Source organism: Agelaius tricolor, unplaced genomic scaffold, assembly GCF_023055355.1.
Source record: "Agelaius tricolor isolate 1412-34295 unplaced genomic scaffold, bAgeTri1.0.p SCAF_12, whole genome shotgun sequence".
NCBI classification, from domain to species: domain Eukaryota; kingdom Metazoa; phylum Chordata; class Aves; order Passeriformes; family Icteridae; genus Agelaius; species Agelaius tricolor.
In genome coordinates, this window is record NW_027269272.1 from 11,517,968 (window position 1) to 11,541,346 (window position 23,379).

The 23,379-nt window shown below is 39.2% G+C and overlaps 1 protein-coding gene across 14 annotated transcripts in view; it reads right to left on the minus strand.

Annotated features, from left to right (window-relative positions):
• Positions 1–23,379, minus strand: part of TRIP12 (thyroid hormone receptor interactor 12) — a 79,805-nt gene that overhangs the window by 33,099 nt on the left and 23,327 nt on the right. For 11 of the 14 annotated variants that reach the window (XR_011680777.1, XM_071437579.1, XM_071437586.1 and 8 more), the window contains exons 2-5: positions 20,314–20,460; positions 11,673–11,798; positions 9,907–10,706; positions 957–1,062 (exon numbers count right to left, since the gene is read on the minus strand). Coding sequence is in view for 13 of the 14 variants with exons in the window: in XM_071437579.1 (XP_071293680.1) it covers positions 957–1,062; positions 9,907–10,706; positions 11,673–11,798; positions 20,314–20,411 (1,130 nt within the window). In the remaining variant the exon portion in view is untranslated. The remainder of the gene's footprint in view (positions 1–956; positions 1,063–9,906; positions 10,707–11,672; positions 11,799–20,313; positions 20,461–23,379) is intronic. The other 3 variants (XM_071437585.1, XM_071437584.1, XM_071437582.1) reach the window with 2 other exon arrangements.

Genomic DNA, 23,379 nt, shown 5'->3' on the forward strand with positions numbered 1-23,379 from the left:
CTGTGAATTATAAGTCATACACACATTTGAGAAGGCTGATGATTGAGGCCAATGAACATCTTTAGAGGAAGTTCTGAACTCCTGAAAGCAAGAAGAGGACTCTGACATTCAACTTGGTTTTCAGAGTCAGAACAAGCTTGAGAGGATAAGTCTATTTAGATTTGCAGTTTTAAACACTACAGTCTTCATCACTACAAATACATCTGCCTTCAAAGTAAACAGTCAAATTCAAATACACACTTGACAACAAAATCAAGACTTCAGAAGTGGTTTTTTAATGGTATGGAAGAGGGAAAAGAGGATGTGCTAGAAGTACTAATCTAGGCATAAGAACAAAAATAAAGCTTGTTAAGGCTTCCTACATTTAGTCCCACAATATATGCAACTACAGAAGTTTATTGCATCACAGGATACATAAACTCTCTCCTCCCATTTAATCTACCAGCTGTTTAAAATTACTAATTCAGGACTACTCCTCCTCCTACTTCTACTACCAAGAAGTACATTAAGTACTTAGATGCAGTTCAGACGAAACTGCTGACAAGCTGAGTCAGCTTAACAGTGCACCCTATAAAAACTGACTCCCGTGTGGTACCATGAAGTCGTCTTTTTCAAAACAATTATCTATTTCACTATTCATGACAGACAGTAGTTCAGCACTACTGTCTCTCTTCTTAAACACCTTTCTAAGGACAGGATTACTTAAGTTTGTGATGCTGGCTTTGGTTGTTTCTCTTCCTCCACCTCCACAGCTGGGGGATTTACTGGAAGTCTGATGGTGACAAACTCTATGTGCTATCCATGACACCAGTGTACAGAGTAAACCAGCAGGCCTGAAAAGCTACAGCTACTTTTACAACAGCCAAGTCAGAGACAGCCAAGGCCAATTGTCATGTGTGGAAATGACATGAATACCAACTCACTGTAGTAACAAGCTTCATTTCTCCAAGTTTTACCTGGTGCTAGCACAGGAGCCCGTGGTCTTTTGCCGTGTGCTCCGCCGCAAACTGGGGAGCTCAGCAGGTGGTGATTCACTGCGCTTCTTTGTGGATTTCCTTAGACCTATGCAATATGTAAAGAATTGAGACTAAATCAGTCTTTAAATACACAGCAGTTCTACAAACAAATTAAAACTTTTGTGCACAGGAAACCTCCATGTAGAAGGACAGCTTCTACATAAGAACCACGATAAGCCCACATCAATTTTAGTCAGACTACACTGAACTGCTATACCAGTAAAAGTTCAGACATTTGCTTTTACTCATTTACTTAAGTAATACTAAACTCCAAGTTTTTATGTAAGCACCTTTTACTAAACTATATATCACAGCTATAAAGCATTTTTCTCATGCTAAACAGGTATCACATTATGGGATACAAGTGTATTATTTCTACGTTCCAACAATTAAAAGAAGATGCTTTAGCCTTAAACAGAAAAAAAAGAAACTATATTTTAAGAGGGAAGGCAGTAGTGGTTGCAATCTCAAATTTTAGTCAGTTTTATTCACACTTATATGGCTTTAAAATAACTGTCTTCAATCAGAACCATGCTCTCCTCCAGGAGTCAAGCACTGCCAGTGCTGAGATCTATCCCATGTATTATTTGTGTTCCTATTTCAACTACAGCCCTTCAGCCCCTCTTACTGTCACAAAGCAAACCTTGATGTAAATAAGCAAGCACATCCTCATGGCTTTGGAAAAGGAGTTTCAGTGTTTAATTTACAGGCATTTTCACTGCTGAAAACTGACCCAATTGAAAATAACTTGCTCTAGGTGACAAAGTCATTGTTCTGGTAACATCCCACCAGAGAACCAGGTTAAACACACAAAAAACCCCATGCAATATAACATTCTCAGATGATTCCCAGCAGGCTTAGTATCAGGTTGAAATATCCAATGGCAGCTTCCAAAGCACAAAACTGATAATTTAGGGTAAAAATCAAAACTTTTAACAGGCCCAGTTTGACATTGCAGTGACCCCATCCACACATCTCCACAATAAATAAACATAATAGAAGAGAACATCGTAACATTGAATTCAGACATTTTATTACTAGAACAGATGTAAACAATTTTGAAAATTAAGTTAGATCACTGCTCCCTCTTCTGGCAACAAAGCAGAAATAAAACATACTTAAACATGCAATGTATTTGAGTTCAGAAGTTATCAAACTAGCTCCTATTACCTTAATCCTAAAACATTCCAGGAATGCAGAGTTGTGGTACTGAAGGATGAAATGATAACTATGCAGCCTCTGACTGGATTTTCAACAGAAAAGTGATCTACAAAACTATGACTGATCTGGCCAACAGTGTGACCTTTCAAACACCACAGCATATCTGACCCAGAAACACAACACTGTGTGCAGGTAAGGTCCATGCAGATGAAGGTTAACCTGATATTCATGTATTTACCACACACTTGGCTTAGCAACTCAAGAAATTTGGCAACCTTAAGGAAACAATGTTCTGTAATTAAAAGTCACCAGGCACTGAACTGAAGCAGGCCAGTCACTTGAATTGCCACATGGTCTGTACATATAGAACAAATGTAACGTTTTTGAATATTCAAAAAGTAGTGGCATTTTTACTAGGTATGCTTTGCAACCAAAACTGTAAGTTGAAGTTACCACTACACAATGACTCAAACCTTACTTACATATAGTATATGTAATACTGGGGGTGAGAACAGGACAAAATACGTCATAAGGTAGAGATACAAGACAAAACTCATTTGAAATGGTTGCAGCAGGATCCCATGCCATAGCTACACTTCACAAGTACTCAGAAGTACAGTGATACATCAACATTTCCCTCAGAGCTGGTTGTATTTTACACTAGAAAATGCATTTTTCAACTGGCACTAGGTATAGCACTGTACTACTCCACAGGTAAAATGTGTTGGCCCCACTGAGTTCAGAGATACACTTTCTCATATATAACACACATGGAAAACGAGGTTACTCAGTACCTGTAACCCTATGGTGAAATTCTAAGTGAAATGCACTTTTGCTTTACATTAGAAGAATAAAATAAATCACCTTGATACAGGAGAGTTCACTGGGGAAAAAAGGCACATTTTCATCCTTTATGTCACCACACCATTTACTCCAAATTACCATTTACCCCAAATCTGTGGGTAGTCATTTTCAAGTAATCAAACTTAAGTTAGGTAACTTCTTATTAGCTTAGGACAGGCTATTGATGAGACACCACACATCCACTGTAAGTGAAGGTTGACTTAGCTTGTATCAAAACTGGATTTCTGCTAAGGGCAAGAATCTCACAAAGCAGCAGAGCCAGCTTAACAGCTTACCGCTGTTTAAAAGTATGACCCATCCATCTCTTATTTTCCCCAAATCAATCCCAAGATGTATGAAGTACACATCTGACACACACTTTCTTGTTTCAGTATTCTGCCAGTTTGGTGAGCTGAGCTTGCTTAAGGGTCAGATGAGCACATACAGCATCAAGCAGCAGGGCAAAGATGTAATAAAATAGGTTGTCCTTTTCCATAAGTGGCATTAAAAAAATTAGCTGAGCCATCTTTTTAAACTGAGCTACTTCAGAAGGTTGTAGAGAATGTACAGTTACCCACTTACTGCTTGGTGGCTGAGCTGCAGAATACATCACACCTTGAGCATCCAGAAACACTGAGCACATTTTTTCCCACTGTTCAAGAATGTTCTACTTGGCAGAAGATCTTTCTTTTCCCAAGTCTTTACTTTTCTGTCTCTGAGCATCTACCAGGATACAACTGAGCTTCTACCTCCCCCTATTTATTTTAAAGGCTAAAAGAGAAAGCAAAGAAAGTCTTCTCACAGCATGTTCCCTTCCTGCTGTTCAATGCCACTCTGCCCTTAAGAAGCCTTCTTAATCAACTTTAAGTCAAATCTTACTCTCACCACCTGCATCTTCTGCAAATCCTTTGAGTCTTCCCAATACCATAACTTCAGGACTGCTAATCTCTTCAGACTGAGCCTTCCTCCCTTCACTCACATAGTCATTAAAATTTGGGATAGCCAGCACAGCCTCCAAATTGAAGGTTAGTCCTGTGTCTTTAGGAGTTGCAGGAGGCTGAAAGTGGCAAGTATTCACCAGTAAACAGAGCACAAGCAGTGTTCAGGAAAATGAGATTAAGGATGCCCTGTGTATGCCTGATGGAGGAAAGCTCCCGTCACATTGTCATGGACAGACAGCAAGGGCTCCCAGAGGAATTGGTTTGATGTTCATCTCCAGAAGTTGTTTACTCAGCACTATTTCTGTAATACATACAGCAATTGTCACAGACCCACAGGAACAACCTTCAGAGACCATCCAGCCCCACTGCTACAGCAGGTTCACCGGTCACATCCAGGCACATTTTGAGTATCTCCAGAAAAGCAGACTCCATTGTCTCTCTGGGCAGCCGGTTCTACTGCTCTGCCACCCTCAAACAGGCTTTTCCTCTTAGTGGAACTTCCTGTATTCAGTTTGTGTCCTCTGCTGTTTGTCCTGGTGCTGGGCATCACTGAAAAAAGAGTCTGGCCTAATCTCTTGACAACCACCCCTGAAGTGTTTGTATGCACTGGTAAGTCATCTTTTCTCCAGGCTAAACAGGCACAGGTATCTCAGCCTGTCCTCACCAGAGATGCTCCAGTCCCCTCATTACCTTCATTGCCCTCCACAGGACCTTTTCAGTAGTTCCTTGTCTTCCTTGATCTGGGGAGACCAGAACTGGACACAGCACTCCAGCTGAGGCCTCACCAAGGCAGAGTAGAGGAGCAGGATCAATTTCATAGACCTGTTAGAAGTGCTCTTCCTAATGCATCCCAGAATTTTGTTTGCCTTCTCAGCCACAAGAGCTCACTGCTGGCTCGTGCACCACCTGCTCTCCACCAGGGCCCCCAGGTCCTTCTCTGCAGAGCTGCTTTTCAGCAGGTCAGCTCCTAACCTGCACTGATGTGTGACCCTGCACTTGCCTTTGAACTTCATTAGGTTCCTCTCCACCCACCTCTGCAGCCTCTCCAGGTTTAGCTGAATGGCAGCACAGCCCCTGGTGTATCAGCCACACCTCTGACATCTGTATCATCAGGCTTGCTGAGGGTGCACTCTGTCCCCTTATCCAGGTCATTGATGAACCAGCAGAACAGGACTGAACCCAATATTGACTCCCTGGCAGCTACAGGCCTCCAAGTGGACACTGTGTGCTGATCACAACCTCTGAACTCCACCATCCAGTCAGTTCTCAACCCAGCCCACTATCATTCACCTCACCCACACTTCCTGAGCTACAAGGATGCTACAGCAGACAGAGTCAAAAGCCTTGCTGAAGTCAAGACAAACAACATCCACCTCTCTCCCCTTCACCTATCTACTCAGCCAGCCATTCCATCACAGCAGATTATCAGACTAGTTAAGCATTACTTCCCCTCAGTGAATCCACGTTGACTACTACTGATAACCTTCTTTTACTTCACATGCTTAGAGATGACAATGCAGGATGAGCTCTTCCATCATGTTTCCAGGGATGGAGGTGAGGCTGACCAGACTAGAGTTTCCAACATCCTCTTCCTTGCCCTTTCTGAAGTGACAATGGCTTTCCTCAGGCAAATCTGCTGTTCTCCCTGACCTTTCAAAGATGATAGACAATGGCTTAGCAGTAACATCTGCCAGCTCCTTCAGCACTTGCAGGTGCATCCCATCAGGGCCCATAGATTTGTGGGTGTCAAGTTTACCTAAATGATCTCTAATCCAAACCCCTCAAAGAAAATCAGGTTTAAGCACCTGCAAGAACTTCAGAAGTAAACTTTGGAATTAAAGTAGAAGTAGAGGCTTTCTTATGGCAGACATATATTGCTTATGCCCTGACATCATCCTATTTTGCATGCCAAGCACTCATGTTTATGAGTCAGAAGGAAAATACATTCAAACAGGCTAAACCTGAAATAGCGCAGCCTAACAAATCAAACTAAAATATCTTAACTTCACATTTAAGTGTGTTTACTTGTCAGCATTTTTTAAGGAAGATTTTGTTGTGCAAAAGAAAAGTTCTGAATGCAGCTGTACTGTAATCACTTATTAAGTCTGAACATATTACTCAAGTCAAAACAAAGTTAGACAAACTTTCACGGTTCATAACCTAGAAAGCCCTTCATGTGCAGCTCAGAAAGGCAATCAGGAGTGATTTACACTTGTTAGGACTGGAATTTTAGTCTTCAGATTGGCTCCTGTGTGACACTGTTCTTCTCACCAGTTGAGATAGGGTAAAAAGAGCTGTAGCAGGGCAAGGCAAGACAGCCTCCTGTTCTTGTAATATTCCACTATTACCCTCCCTCAGTACCAACCCAGACATCCCCAGCTCTTACTAAAGCACCACACAGCCTGTCACCACAATTAAACAAAGTATCTCCAAGCTTACTATCTGCTACCTTACTGCCTCAATCCCAAATCCACAATTCCAAGGCTCTAACTACCATCATCCAAACCAGCACTGTACCCACAATCCCAAATAAACTGATTTAGAGCACTCTTTTCTCCCTTACCTCTGCCAAATCCCTCAAAGGAAGGAGTTACATACCATTCACACTCCATCTTTATGTTCACATGGTTTTTCAGTGCATACTCCAATAACCTCCCTAACCCTCCAAATCTCCAAGTATTAGGTAGAGATAAGAGCTGTCCCAGGCAGGGACAGCTATCCTAAGTTACCCTGCTCTTAGCACTGTCCCAGCCATTGTTGCCAGCATCTTCCTACTTAGGGGCAACAAGACAATACACAAAGGACAGCAAAGATTTCCCCAATAATAGAAACGTAACTGAGCTTGATTTTATATTGTTGCATAATCAGTAACATGACCCAACTGGCAATGTCTGAAAAGCCCCTCCAACATATATGGCCTGAAAGGGATGTGAATATAGTCAAGTCACAAGAACAAAATGAGAAACTTGCTTTCTTCCTCTCTTCCCCCTTTCCCCCGTGAAGAAATATTCAACTACTCAAATAGATGTGAAGAACTTTAGTGTAGCCTGTTTTTATTATTCCAATATATTCTTTAGTTGTTATTCAGTGATGTCACTGCTCCGTTATGGAGACTGCTATGTAGAGCTTAACACTCTGAAAGTCACCTGGGCTGGATTTAACACCTATTAAGCTATCCAGGAGGGATGGACAAGAAACCTCAGGGTATTGCCCTCATTCTCCTTCAGCATGTGAAAAACTTCTGCAAAGATGGCAACCATGTTTCTCCTCATTCTTCTCTTCAGTAGAGTCAGATCAGCTGCTGTTATTTTTCATTCAAAGATCACAACCCCTAACAACGATCCTTGCACTCCTCAAACTGCATCATCTCCAGAAAATAACAGCATTGCATTTATACAGACATGACTTACCAGATAGGGCTTTGAGAACCTGGTGCAGTGGAAGGTGGCCCTGCCTGTGGCAGGGGTTTTGGAATTTAAGATCCCTTTCAACCAAACCATTCTATGATTTTATGTCAGCCTGAATAATCCCCCCTCTCCTCCCACTTATTTTCCTGAGCCACTTCCACCTATAATTTTCCTGATGTTATTGCAACTGTTATGTTTTCTTTTTTGTTTATCTCCCACTAATTCTATAAGCCCTATTTCAGACTTCTCCAAACACGTTTCATAACATATACGCCTACAAAAGCCTATCAAGTTTAAGCTTTTCGTTTCTACACAGAATTACTATGACTTCTAAGGATTTGTTTCCAGGTAGAAGGGTGTACACCTCAATTTCATCTAGACCACTCTTTGCTTTCCTGCTTTACAAAGCCCCACAGTGTTAATATTTGTGTGAGACATCACTTTCTTCTGCTCCCTTATCCTCTAAGGTTACTGGTCTGCTACAGAAAACAAATCTGAACTCACCCATTCTTTCTCGAAAACCCAGCCTAGTGGTTCATTTTTTTCATGCTTTCATGACACTTCTCAGCATTATGCAAAATGTGTATTTTGTTAAAAAACTTCAAATTTTTCCAAATAGTTTGAAAGTGTATGTCACACACACTTTCTCTTTTTTAAAAAGACTAAGCTAACAGTAGTTATTATTGATTCCAAGATCATCTCAACCTGTTGTCAGAAAGCACTATTTGAAAAGTTGAGACTGTTTGAAAATATCATAGTTTAAGACTTCTGTTCTAGGTTGGGCTCTTACAGTGGTATTTGGTAATCAATGATATTTACTGGAGTATGTTTTGCTGCAATCTATGGTAAAGAGGTATTAGACATTTTAGACTTCCTAATATCATCTGTCAGTACTTTTCCCCTTCCTCAAATTGAAATGTTATCTACAGAAAATAACTTGGTTCTCCATCACATGTAGAAACATCTCTCACCATGCTTGGTGCCCCTCAGCAGTGACATTTCATACACACACCAAGTCCACACTGCCTTGGTTTTGTCACACGTATTTGAGCACCTTCTAGCAAAAAACCTTGAGCTCTTCTATGACCTGAAAGTTAAGTCATAGTATCTTTCTCAGTTCAGTCTTTCCAGTAACAGTTTAGGCTCAAATTCTAAATGCTGTTCTCTCAAGGTACACAAGACATACCCTCACAATCCTTTACATTGTGCTATTCCACCCTTCCCTTTCTCACTCCTTCAAGAATTTTTTTTTAACTTATCACATGAATTAGTCTCTGCCTTCATCTTCTTGTTCACTTGCTGGGGGTAAAGTCTCTTTCTCCTTCCTGCTGCCTTTCTTCATTGCCTGCAGCCTGACTTATCTCAGAACTTGTTGGTCGTTCCCCTTGGTCCCTGACTTCTAGTCACTTCCCTCTCCTTTCACCCTGTGCAAATTCAGAGTTTTGATTCTGGAATTCATCACATGGTAGCCTTGAATCACAGAGCAGGTAGGGGAAAACAAACTTTGCTGTAAAGCAAATAACTCCTCTCTCCTTCCCAAATGCCATTCTTCATCTGTTAGGTGAGGTCATTCCAGAATCAATACTCCAGTCATGCACACTAGCCAAAACACACCTGTAAATTTAACTGACCTATGTTGATTCCACAGAAAGAGAGCCTGTTGCTTTTGATTATTTCACCTACTTCCAGCATTAGTATTAGCTATGGATGTGTCCCCGTTCAGAGAAGCTACTGTGATCACGCCTAAGTAAAGGAACAACAGTCAGCAAGCTCAGGAATCCAACTTCTTACCTCAAGTTTAGAGAATGCAAGCAGTAAATAAACCATTCAGTAGACAAAGACAGTAAAATACTTTTTTAAAAAAACAATTGTTCAAGACAACAGAGTTACAAGCATATCTGCATACTAGCAAGCAGGTGCTCTGCTTGGAAACAGCCTGCATTTCTCAGTGATCATGTTTAGGAACAGTAGCTGCTATTCCAACTCAGCACCAGAGAGAAGCCATACTTTGTAAGAACAACTTAGAAAATAAAGTGACTGATATCCCCAGCACTATGTACACCAGGTTTACAAGACTACAGTTCTTAAATGTCAGATCCCCACAACAAGGAAGAAACAGGGAAGTAAGTCTCAAAGAAGATACCACATATGATCCATTTGTTTTCCAGCATTTATCATTCCCACTTCCAAACAGAAGACAGAAAATGAGGGGGAATAAAAATCTGACAAAAGGAATATAATCAAGAGTGTTTTATAACATATATGCCCCCATCACAACATCTAATTATTTTGCATGTATTTTTAAAATTGATTTGTTAGACACAGAAGCAACTTAAATTCACAGAACACTGACTGAACTTAAATTGTCTGTTTTAGCTGTCAATTTCAGTCACAGCTTAACTCAGCAGAACATACTAAAAATTCATTTCTAGGAAGATCATAAGCAGCTTGAAAAAACAGAACTATTTGTTTAGAAGACTTGATTTTAAAACATATGTGTTTATTCTTCCAGAAAGAATACTAGAAAAGAATACTTACTTGCTAGCTTAGCCTGTAGTCCTGAAGGTCCAGGTTTTGATGTCTCTGATTTGGAAGAGCCTGGTAGAGACAGTTTTGTTTTAGGGAGACTGACTTTGGGGCTAAATCGAGCAGCCCAGTCAAACTTTGAAGAGCCACCTGTTTTACTTGGTTCTTTGTCCCTGCTACTCCTTCTTGGACTGGGGCTGGATGCAGAACGGGAACGTCTAGCCTTACTCTGGTCCTTTCCCTGTTTCACTCTGGCACCCTGAGGAACAGTAGAAGAAGCAGAGGCAACAGCAGAAGAGGAGGAGGAGGTGGAAGCTGAAGAAGAAGAATCGGTGATGGTGCTACACCCAGCTTTGGCTGAGGTCACCGATTTTGAAGCCAGCTTGGAGACTTTTGCTGACTTTTCTTCAGTGCCAGTTGATTCAACTGATGACCCACTCTCTATACAAGACAGATTCTCTGTCCTTTTCCTTTTCTGACTTCGGGAGCTACCAGCAGCTCCACCCTTTCTGGTGTGAGCCTTGCTTGTTGATGGCAATTGTGTAGACTTGGGCTGCTCTTGGTCTGAGTGTCTTCTCTCAGATTTAGTATGTGGCTTGTTAGTTTCTGAGGAAGTTTCAGTGTGTTGAAGTGCTTTGGGTTTTTTAGCAGAGCTAGGAGAATTGGTCCTCCTGTAATCTGGACTAGCACTGCGTTTAACTCCTCGAGAATTGTCTTTCTTAGGCACTTGCCCCGTTTTTTGCTTTTCTGAAGTATTGACTCTCTCTGGATCTTCTTGTTGTGGTATTAAAACAGCAGATGAACTACAGCCTCTGTAGAAGTAAGCAGGAACAGCATTAGAGTTGAACTCAAGAAGCCTCGCAGTTTGTAAGAATTTTGCATGATAAATGTCATCATTGTTTAATAATAAAGGATTCTGCATGTAAGAAACACTGTTCAGCTTACCCTGAAGCAAACAAACAAAAACCCCCACATGCTTGGATGCGAACAGTCGTACTGCACATATCTGCTAGCATAAAACCTAAGGATATTGCAAAACAAAAGCACAATACACCACTTTTTTTAAAAAAAAAGTAAATTTAACTTGAATAGATTTTATTTTTTTATATGTATGTCAAACTGATTAAAACCAAACAAAAAAAAAAATCAAGCCATGAAGCTATTAACTGAATGTTTGAGAATATAATTTCCACAAGAGAGTAAGGAGTGTTCAGTAATGCATAACTAGTCATAACTGGATTCTAGTTCAAGAAAGGCTCTTAAAGAAAGGATAGTTTCTCATCAATCTTTAAATTGATGTAGTGAATCACATACAAAATTGGCAAAATTCTCTTCTATGTAATAGAAAACTGTTGCAGTGTGTATATAGCAGAAGCATAGGAAGAGCAGACAAGCAATACCAAGATTACCCTGAACACAGGACTACAGGCCTTTATATTACTGCACATTTCAATTCATATTGGACATTGCTCTAAGCTCCTTGGGCAATCTTCCCCCAACATCAAGCACAAGAAGGGGAGAAACACCTTGCAAGTATTCCAGGACTAGTTATGCAGAAATCATTTCCTCCCCATCACTGATGGAATGCTCTTAGTTGGTGAATTAGAAAAAGCAAACAGAACTAGAAACACTGAAATATATCCAGTGAATGCAATACCTAGATTAGTTAAATATCCATTAGTCATATGTTTTATTAGGACTCTGTGTAACTCAATAATTATACAAGTTTTTCAAGTGCAGATAACACTGGTTAACATATGAATATGAAGCACAATTACCTTTTAGAAAAGTGTCCCTTGGACTGTTCAGAAGTAGTATTAGACTGCACTTTGGGTGTCTTTGAAATAGATTTTCTACTCTCAGGAGGGCTATGTGCCTTATGCTTTGCCCGCCCTAAATGTGACCTGTCAGTAGAAAGTCAAAACAGAAAGCTATCAGGATCCCAAGATACAGATACAGACCTGTAGGTGGAATATTGTTTATTTTTGTAGTATTTATACATATTAATTCACAGCTACCAATTTTTCCATATCAGCTCCTAATATTAAAGCAGCATGTCACAAGAACCACCCGATGCAGTTACAAATCACTACCAGTGTAACTGTTTTGCAAAGCACACAATTATTTAGTAATTTTAAATGAATAAAACATCTTACATCTGAATTTTGCAGATAAGTTCAGATCTTTTTAGTGTGCAAGATTACTGAATTATTCACTTAATGATTAACCTAGCAGAGTAAAGCACAAGACTAGAGCATCTGTCAAAGATCTCTTCTCAAAAATAGATATATTCTCATCTACCTCCAGATTCCAGGCATTAAAGTCTTTATACAGTTATGATTATTTACATCTTTACTCTTCAGTTAAAAAAAACAAAAACAAACAAAAAACAAGTGCTCAGAATGGGAATGCAGCCAGTTCCACTTGGTAGGAAAGCTCAACTATACCAGTTATTTTCTGGCTGCAACATCTACCAGTTCATAAGATTGAGAACTATGTGGTAACAGCTGAAGGAAGAGGAATGAAGAAATGCACACCACCAATGAAGGCAGTCAAATGAGACAGGAAACTTGTGATGTCAAAGACTGGAACGAGTTTCACATAGATAAGCTGTAAGAGGTCTTCTAAGCAGCTTTCAGCTGCATGAAAAAAATGGTTTATTGTATGAGCTCTGACTGAAGGACAAAGATAATACTGTACACTGGATAAAATTTAAGTCTTAAGTGACATCTTTATATATTCCACATTTACTTTGAAACCCACTCAGAATTACCATCTGCAAGACTCAAAAGAGAATGCTCATCAGCATTTAAAACAGGACAGCATAAATAATTTCTAAGGCGAGAGACATCTCACTTGCACTTCCCTGGATAAAATGCGGTTTTTGACTCAGCTGGCACCAGAAAAACCCTACTGAACATATCCTACCTACACAGAAGGCCCAAGAACTACCAACCTTTGAAAAATCTCAAACTAGTCTGATATAAAGCTGAAAGAAGTGAAGTTTCAAAGTTAAAGAACTGCTGATTACATGGTCACATGCTATTAAATTAACCCAGGCCTAGACAGCTTTTGAGTTGAGCTCTGCAAACATCCATGGAGGATGGGGAAGAATGTAGACTTCCAATTTATGTATCCTGCTCCAGCCATGACCCCAAACATCACAAAGTTTAGCCCAACAGACTAAGTGGAACTGGCAAGAGTTCCACAAGCTTTAAAATGAACTTCTTCCAGTGAAATGCCAGAAGTCTGGTAGTAAAGGCAGAGCTAAGTATACTACTGACCACCAGAAAGCTTCCCCATCCTCTTCAGGACTTCAACACAAACTTGAATCTCAGTAGAAAACAAGTATCAAGTTGAACCATCCAGATGATAACCAAATGCTAATTCACTTAGAGTCAAAACAGTAAAACTTCAGTAATATGACTGTTTTTCTTGATAACTTTCTTCCTTCTGCTTTCTTCTGAATTATTCTCATTTAGGCAGTTACTCAGATGAATGCACATAGACAGTACATATTCAACATTTTCTGTGCCCCATCTAAGAGTGTGACAGTCTGAAAAGATTAAATTAACAGCATCTTCTCCAGACTCCAGTAATTAAGTTTTATTTATCATACTATAAGAAATATTGTTTACTATCAAAAGCAAGTGAAATAAAACTCTTTGAATAGCAAACTCCATCAAGGTAAACTTGGGAATGTTTCACCTAATTTTGAGTATTTGGATTTTCCTTTTCCCAACAAAAGATTAAGGCGTGAAATTTAATTTTCCCCATGAAATGTTTTTATTATGGGAGTAACAGACATTATTACATAATTTGCACTTGGCAGGAATCTCAAGTTTTATGTAAGCTAAACTCATCAGGGTTCATTTATTCTGAAGTATATTTTAAAAGATTACTTTCCTGTAAAGATTTTTGTTTTGCTTTAGATATTCACAAAACACAATAACTGAAGAACTTTTTAACTAAAATACTGCTAAAACAATAGATGCAAAACATGCACTGAAGTGTTCCCACTTGTTTCTGGCTCCTCCCCTTTCACATTTAAACCCTTCTGATTCTAATAAGTTTTACAAATACACTTTCATACCAACATCCAATTTGTATGGACTGTTAAAGCTACAGCCACATCCTAGGGATCATGAATACATGCGGAGTATTAGCATTTGCTTTGCCTTCTTTATCCATCAAGAACTCAGCACAAACAGCCTTCTGAGCAGAAAGGTTACATCACAAATGGGGAGTCACAACTGAGATTTTTTTTTTTTAAACTGTGCTCTCACATCTCACTGTGAGTTTAATCATTCACCTTGCATAAATTACAAAAAGAAGGCCACAATACAATAGCAACTGTGCATGCAGTAGCACGTCAGTCACCAGGAACATGACATGAACTCTCCTCTCAGGTTTATACAAGAACACTGAGAATTTGATTACAGGATTAAGGTAAAACCTTTAACCATACATCAACAAGTATCACTGTCCCAATTTATATTTAAGTTGTGACAGCTTACTTAAGGTCTCCTTACAAAAGTTAACACACATACAAAGGTAGTTAGAATAGTCTGTAAAGCTCAGAATAAGCAATGCTTGCAGTGCAATCAAGTGCTATAGAAGATACATGCACAACTGGAAGGCAGATTTTAAGGTTGTAAGCTACATGTATTTTGGTCTATAAACCAAGGCTTTCCACTTGTAACTTACAATTACAAGTTCTGCAGTCTTTTCCATTAATGTACCATTCATTAGGAACTGTCATTCCAGCAAGAAGTGTTTTGAGAGACTAAGGTCCTCATTAATGACAAAATATCATGAGCTAAGTATTTATGAGCTTGCATTCTTCCATTTCCACTCTCAGGGGTACCTCCAGAAAGACTGAGCTCCTGCTGCACCTTCAAGCTGTGTTTTGTAGGGTTTTTTTTTGTTTTCCTTCCCTCCCCAAATTAAAGACAGTTTCATAAACAGCTCCAAGGCTTCATTCAGCTGGGCAAAGCTGTCTGCTGATGCAGATTTTAGTTCAGAGGCAGACACTCAAGTTTAGAGTAACACAAATATACAGAAGTTGACAAGATAACCACCATTTAGCTTGCTGTGTTATATAAACAACATGGTGGAAAATGCCAGCTCTGAGCAAAACCATAATAAAGAACCAACTAGAACCTGTTCTCAGAGAGTTACTCTGTGCATATTAAAAAAACCTTTTGAAGTTAGTTAATAAACAAAATGTTTAATCTAAGTCATGTCCCTTAGCAGCTGAAAGAGAGCTATTAAATGCTTCCAAACAAAGTCTGCAAAAACTACTCTTTTATTTCTGTCAAAAATGAGATTAAGAAAAAGGCAATAGCACAGATGAAAAAAAGCTGTGGGAAACCACCTACTTTCTCTCCTCAGAAATACTCTAAATGTCTTCCCCACCAACTCAAACATCATATTTAGTTTTTTATAGGTCTCACATAAGTTCTTACCAGTTAACATATCACCATGGCTGGTCCAAAACCAAATCTCCTGTTCAGAACAAAAGCAATATAACTGACAAAAGTGCTCTTTCTGCTTATATTAAAGTCCTACACACAGCCAACAAGGATCTCATTTATCATTTAGCCTTCAATTCCAAATACACAAGAACATGTATATATTTTCTTCCAAAACATTAAACTTTATAAGTAAAGTACCCTACTTCCATGTAGAACAACAGTATAGCAGTTATTTATGTCAAAGTGATATGCTAGTTAAATACTACTACTCCTAAAGATTACTTAAGACTAATAATATACAAAAAGATAACCACTGTCATTTAATGCCACTACTTAAAAAAAATACTTCTTGCAGCACTGGTAAAGAAAGTTCTAGTACATGGGACCACATCCATATACTCTATACAGTCAAACATTGCTCACAACTGAAAGGAACAATCAACTGCTCCACGTCCAGAAAAGAACTTATTGTGTCCCTTACAATACCACTTCCAAATTGCTCCCATTCGAAGTAAATCCTATGGCATCACTGGGAACTAAGCCAGGAGGGCACAATTCTTCAACACACATGGTAACAATGTCAATATACAGTTATAAGAACGCAATAAGTACCTTCCACCCCCTCCTCCTACCCCTATAAAAAGAAAGCTTCATTAGCACATCTGCTTCAGTTACTGCTGCAAAGGGAAACTGTAGCAGCAGCTCTCTGACCACAGAGAAGAGGGACAGGCCAAGCTTTTTCCCTGGGGAAAGCTGCAAGAAACTGTAAGAAAACTCAAAGAAAGAATTAAAACAATTCTTATCTCTACTTGCTACACCTGTTGCTAGACAAATGTAGAATGTGTTATAGAGATTTGTTTACCAAAAGGTAGTAATGTGTTAGTTAATCAATGAAGTCAAAACTGGTGCAATCATAGCAGTAATTCTACATTCAGAGGTAAACACTAAATACTTTTCAAAATGGTAGTAAAACCAGTAAGAACTATAATACCCACAAGAGCTAAAATTCATCCAAAGCACAGTTATTGCAACATAACTAATGACAACAGAAAGTGAAGAATCACATTAGTCCAACTTCACTAAGGCAAATTTGCTTGAATGCATACATGGGGAGGGAATGACACCACCAGCTCATATACTCCTTTTCAAACACAGACCCCTTTCTTCTTTTAGAGAAAAGCACACATCACTGTCACAGCACAAATTGCAAATAAACAGCATCTGTCTTTCTACACTTCCTTGAGCCTAGTATCATTGCTTGTACCTTTAAACAATGCACCTCAAAATCAAACTCTAAAAGCTCCTATCAAGTTACTATATTGAGTATGAATTGCTGGTAAAACTCCAGCAGAAAACCATTACAGGCATCCCCTGCTCATGGTGACTCAGGTATTGAGGTTATGGGGACATCAAACAAGCCCAGTCTAGAGGAAAATGGGTTTACATTGTTACTTCCAGGTTAAGCCAGTCTGTCAATACTCAATGTAACAGGAGGGAGATTCTGCTTTTAGAACAGGCAAGAGAGAAGTTTGGAATTTCCAAAGTCTTCATACAAGTGAACAGTATCAGCTAAGCAAGTTAAATTGGCAGAGTTTTAACAAAAGACCTTTAAGCTGTAGACGTGTCAAAGATTATAGAAAGACATACATTAGCACTTCAGCTTGGCAGCACTACCATTCTTCTGACTCTCTCTTTTTTAACACCTTTATCAACTAAAGTCTCTTGCATTCACTCCAGTCAGAGCATAAAAGAGATGAAGGCAACTCTAATGCTATTACAAGGCCATCTGGCCATACCACACACTTACCTTGGATTATTGGCTTTCAAACCCAAGTCTGAAATTATGAGTGACAAACTGCATAGACTATCCAAGCTTTCGTCACTTAATTTGTATTTTGAAAATGCACACACCTCAGCCACAAAAAAGCTTTGGAAAAAAAAAGCTGTTGCATTTCCAGCACTGAGAAAGCTATTTATACAAAGCAGAAATGCAATCAAGTACACAAGTTCAGACAGTATCGAAACCTGTCCTTGCTGGAAGGGTTATGATTGCATATCTATGACCAAAGTGAAGTAACCTCCAACACTGCAGAAGGTGTGGCCCTTAAGTCTGCTTACAAACTTTGTGGCTAATTTTAGGCATGAAGCAACAACCCCTCAGAGTCACACTGCTGTCTAATTCCTTCTTTTTTATTGGGAAAGGGGGAAGTTGGAAGTCTTCAATCTTTGTGTATTGGCCTGATGTTCATTAGGGGAGGGCAAGAAATACATGGACCTAATAAAGTGGCTGAATAAGATCTCACACTGTCTGTACAACAACATCAACAAATAGTATGGATCAACAGAAGAAAATCTATACAGCAAGACAGCTACCATTAAGGATCAGTGTCCACCATCTCTGCATTTCAATCATTTCTACTTCAAAGCATACCATATTACAACCTGAAGTGACCAGCATACACAAACTGCTCTCATAGAGCACAACTTTCAGCTCAGTTTCATCCAAAAGGATTCCTGTTCAAGTGCTCCAAGGCCATTCCACATTAGCCAAAACACAGCAGGTGAGGATGACTGCTTGGCTTCAAAAGAACATCCCCAGCTCCAACTGAAATACTAACATAGATACATCCCAAGTTCAGTTATTTGCTCAATGTGAGCATATTACTGAAACTATTCTCTCCACAGTTTGTTTATTCTATTAAGTGATTTTACAGCTCAAACTGAAGAGTTTCATTTCACTGATGACAAATGCAAGAAAGACTGCAAATAAATTGTCTCAGACATCCCAAAGAACTCCATAATGTAAGAAAACTTTTTTTTTTTTGCTGTGTTTGTTTGGGGTTTTGTTGGGTGTTTTAATACAGCAGCAGAAGCAATGTTTATCACTAGAGTACAGCAAGGCATAACAAGACACATCAAGCTGTGAACTCCAGACCCTCCTGCATACTGCTCAGCAGCAGAACTGAAACATACTATACCACTGCATGCTACATACATGGAAGGGTGAGTTCTGTGAGGCTTCTGTCCAAAGACAGGCACCAGCTAAAAACTGTTACCTGAGAGCCTGCCTCTTTCCAAGTCATCCACAGATTTGGTAAGGACCTGACAGATCTATTTACATTGGTCCTTGTACAAGAGCCATTTCTGCCCAGCACCTTATTCAAAAGGAGATGCTGATGACAGTAAAAGAAGACATTCATTTTAAATTTTATATTAACCACCATGCTTTAACCAGGCCTTTTTATAGGCTTTGCCAGCTCAAAATGTTTGCTCAGAAATGCAAAGGCAGGGGAGGTCCTGTTCTAGAGAGACCCAGATTCAAAGAGGACTGTAAGCTTCTTCCATCCTGCTTACTTCAGCAAGGAGCTCTCATTCTGATAAAGGTCTAACACACTTTAGAAGTGCAATACACTCTTGTTCATGGAAGTCTGGCACAGATCTGGTGAGGGGTGGAAGAGGTCCAGTCATTTCAGACAAGTCAATCTTCAATCAGTGTATGACAGCATAACAGATCACAATGCGCCAAAACAATGGATGAGTGACTTCCTTAAAAGAAAACAGTGCTACCCTTAAAATGCTTCGGTTTTTCTGACTCACTCAGAAAAACTGAGCTTCTCCCTGGTATTCTACTGTAAAAACTGAACTACCAGTAGATGTCTGAAGAAGAATCCCCATGTCATCTCCAAATAACTTGCCTCCAATCCTTTATTCTAGGGAGAGCTTTATTCACTCCAGGTGAAGTTCCACGTAAAAGGAAAGAGCTGATAGGGCAATACCTAATTTAAACATCCACAGAGATGCAGAGACAACACAGAATGGGCAGAAGGGAACGAAGGGCTCTGTTAAATGTATGCCTCTGTTAAAAATAATATTCTCCAAAACCAATTCTAGCTTACAAAATAATCAGCTACATAAGGCAGGAAAACTTCCCCTTCCTTATGCCACATTATTTGAGGGGAGAAGCCTTGTCTTTATCATCTGTTCTTCTACATGTACAGTAGACTAGTTTAGAGAAAGTGAAGCTGCATTCTTCAGATTGAATTCTCCCCAAAGTTCCTTAGAAGTTGGCCTTCTTCACCCATTCAATAGTTGTTCAACTTGTTCTCAGTTAGACTTGATACTAGTAAGAAATACACCTCACCTTCATTAAACCTTATAGCCTAGCTCCTTCATAGTAAAAAGCTTTTGTGCCACTGACCTGTAATATTTTAATACTCATCCCAAAAAAAAAATTCAAGCCCAAGGTACACATATTCAACAACTGCACCAGTAATGTATCTGAAGGAGTAGAATAGATAGATTTGCCTACCATCACCCTATAACCTTTCTTCATTAGACTGAAAGACACACTTATATCCATACAGGATTCACTCACAGCAGTAACAGTACAGTCATCCATGGAACAGTTTTAAGGATCTTCTTTGTTCTGCACTGCAGAGCCAACCACTTACAGACACCAAATACAATCTGGTCCACTTGCTCACTGTATCAGGCATATTAAATTATGCCAAACCTTTTTTCTTGAACTATTCAACATCTGCACAGGATTTATATGCAGTGCAAAGGTAAAAGAGTACCAGTTATTCAGTCTTGTCAAAGAGGAACATTTTCCCAGATGCCCATTAACAGACTCTTCCTGTCATCCCCCTCCCATACTTTTAATATCAGCAAGAAAGACATGGAAAGAATTTCTTAATACATGTGATTTATGGAAAAAGCTTTTTCCCCCCTATAGATAGCTCTACTACTGCTACTGTAGCTAAACATGTATGGTAGTGAGTTTATCCATGGGCTTATCCCATGCAGTAACAGTACAGACAGCATTTCAGGGGCAAAAAGATTTTATAGAAGTTTCAGTGCTTGGATTTGCAGGGTGGAAAACATTCTGTAAATGACATGCATTTCACTGTTACACATTTGAACATTCAAATAGCAGCCATACCTTCCTCCTACTGCGTTGTCTTGTGGCTGGGCCCCGGCAGTGTTCCTCTGTGAACGTCGCAGTGACCCCCCTGGATTGTTACTAGGCCGGTTGGACATTGGCACCTCTCTCCTGAAGGGACATACCCTTTCTAGACACTATCATTCACTGAAAGACAAGAGAGAAGAGCCATAAGATACATGGCATGAAGACTCACTGCCACACCTCCAGAGACAAATGTACAATGGTATTGTTTTTGCTTAAACAAAAGGCAAATTCTTGAAGGCAAGAATTTTCAAACAATTTTTAGTTACAAGACACATGGACAAGGTTCTTGTCAAGACACTTAGAACCTTAATACAGAGCAACCAGGTTTTGGTATATATAGCATACTGAACTAAATGGCCTTTAAAGCTCCCTTCCAACCCAAACTACAAACTCCTCTATGATTTTGTGATGACACACTTCCTTTCTAGCGGGCTTCTCTAATTATACAGAGACAGGACAAACGCAATTTAGGAGAATCTCTGTTTATCAACATTAAGGAAAAACTCAGTGCTTGATAGACAGCAACAGTGTTCAAGTATTTTAACTTCCACTGTAGGAGATTACAAAGCCCATTTCAGGAATAAGAAGCAGTATTCACAATAACTACAGTGCTTTCCAAACAGCTTCTTTCTCTAGTGTGATTTATGCAACTTTCATTTGCATAAAGCAAGATACATAGTCAATTCAGGAAAAAAGATATAGCTTTATAATCAGGAAGTTCTGCTAATGAGAGCTAAATTAAAGGGAAAAAATATTTGAGACAGAAGGATTAATGAGTGCATACAATTATTTTTAAAAAATTATCTATGATGGTTTTGTATTACTACTGTTGGTATTGCTTTGTGACTGTTAGAGATCTACAGATATTATTTTGGTAGTTATTTATTAAAGACTACCATAACCCCCAGCCACAGTCCTCTGAAACAGACATATTTCAAGAACAAGCCTCAGTTAATTCCTCAGTGAAGAGAGGTGACTTTTGTATCCTGTGCTAAATTGGTATTTCCACATAGAGCATAGCAACAGGACCACAAGCAGCAAATCCAGTTTTACTGTTTCTAATTTTGTGAAATCTGGTAAAAAAGGTATTCACAGGTGAAAAAAAGAAGCTGTAAGAAGGAAAGTAACCCAAGTATAAGAACTCCATTTATATACTGATTTGATATCCAGAGCACAGTAAACAAGGAGTCTGTCTGCAGGCTTCAGATTCAAATTCAAATGTCTCCAATGAAATTATTTTCAAGATCTGGCATTGTCAGTAAAAACAGTGAATAGCTGAACATAATTGTCTATTCTTCTGAAAAGGGGCTCATAAAAGTGAACAAAGGTGACAGGAGGGGAAGGGGGGGACAAAGAAAGAATCCTAAATGATTCAGTTTTACTGTAGGCCATAAGAAACCAGGCATATAAACTCACATTATCCAAACTATTACCTCATATATAATGCTACAAGGAACACATATATCATCCATACACCTGTGCAGCACAGGAAATTATTGATCAGGATTCTGCTAGCTCAGATTCAGTCTTGTTACACTGTAATAATACAACCTAATATTGAAAGGTCACAGTCAGCATGCCAGAAATACTTTAAATATTTCCAGGAATTGAATAAAAATACAAGTTAGGCAGAAGAATTGCTCCCCATCCTAATCCCCATATCACAGGAGCCAAAAGCATCTTTTGAAAGTTTTTCATGTTCTTTCTACTAAGAAGTCCAACATAGCAGCAAAAAGCAAACACAGAAAGTAGAATTAATTAACTAATCACTTTTTCCTTCGTTTGTTTTGGCTGGGGTTTATTTTTACCTTATGCTTAGGAATTTGAAAGAATATAAGTAAAGCACAAAATACACAATCCCACAAAATACCGTTGTTTGATGAACCTCTTAGATAGAAGTCCTGATGACTAAGTTGAGAAAGCTATAAACACTACTACTCAAAAGGTGACCTTTCCCTCTTCACATTTGTTTCCTCTTATTCAAACTCCTTAATCAAAGGCAATATTCCCACTAACAGAAAGTTTTAAAGCTTTTCAGTAACATGTAACACCATCAATCTAAAACTTTTTATACTTTAGAGCACAAAAAGATTTACAACAAAACAGAAAAAGCTTGCAACTGCTGGAAATCATGCCAGCTTGCTGGTGTAGCCAGACCAGACAAGTTCCTAAGTTGTAGCATTCTCTTCAGAACAGCAAAGCAAGAAACAAAGCCTAGCATTAATCAGACTGAAAGCTGAGCAAGGGCTCAGCACCTAGGGGGTCCAGCTGGAGTCAGTCACAGGCACTGTCAAATGTTTCTGTGCATTCTCTTTTTATTTCCTTGTATTCAAACACCAAAATAAAAAAACCCACCTCTCTCCTATCAGAAATGAGGCACATTTTGTGCATTTTCTAAAAGGAGGGAGTAGTGTCCCCTTCTGCACGAAGGTCAGCTGGCACTGAAACTGTACTCATGTCAAACTTTCAGTCATACCACAAAATGGTTGCCACAGAACTCCTGTCTCACCTTGTAGGGATTAAAATGCGCATTCCAGCAGGTTCCACTCCACAAGAAGCAGTGCTCACCTAGACCTCTGCCAGGTTAGCCATGCACTTTCCACCTAGGGCCAGAACATGGGCTTCTCCACACACCACCACAAGAGTCAGCTGAAGAAAACATTGTACGGGCAATCCTAGCCCTCCCTAGAAAAACTTTAACACTGATCTGCCTGGGTGTGCTGGTTTTGTCTCTGACAAACCTGAATTTACGCTAAAGTGGTTGGGGCAGGGCTGTGTTTTGGATTTCTGTTCAACACAGGACTGATAATAGAGCAGTACTGATAATATGGATGCAATATCAACAGTGTTGATAATACAGACATTTTAGTTACTGGTGAAAAGGGCTTAGTGTGAGGAATGAAATCCTGGAGATGAGAGCTCTTTTTCAGAGTAGTAATTGGTAGTTGATGTTAGTGAAGTTGATAAAGTCTTAATTTGAAGTGTTGGTCTGTTGTTAAACATTGAATGTTAGAATTCTAATACTTGCCTTCAGTTGCC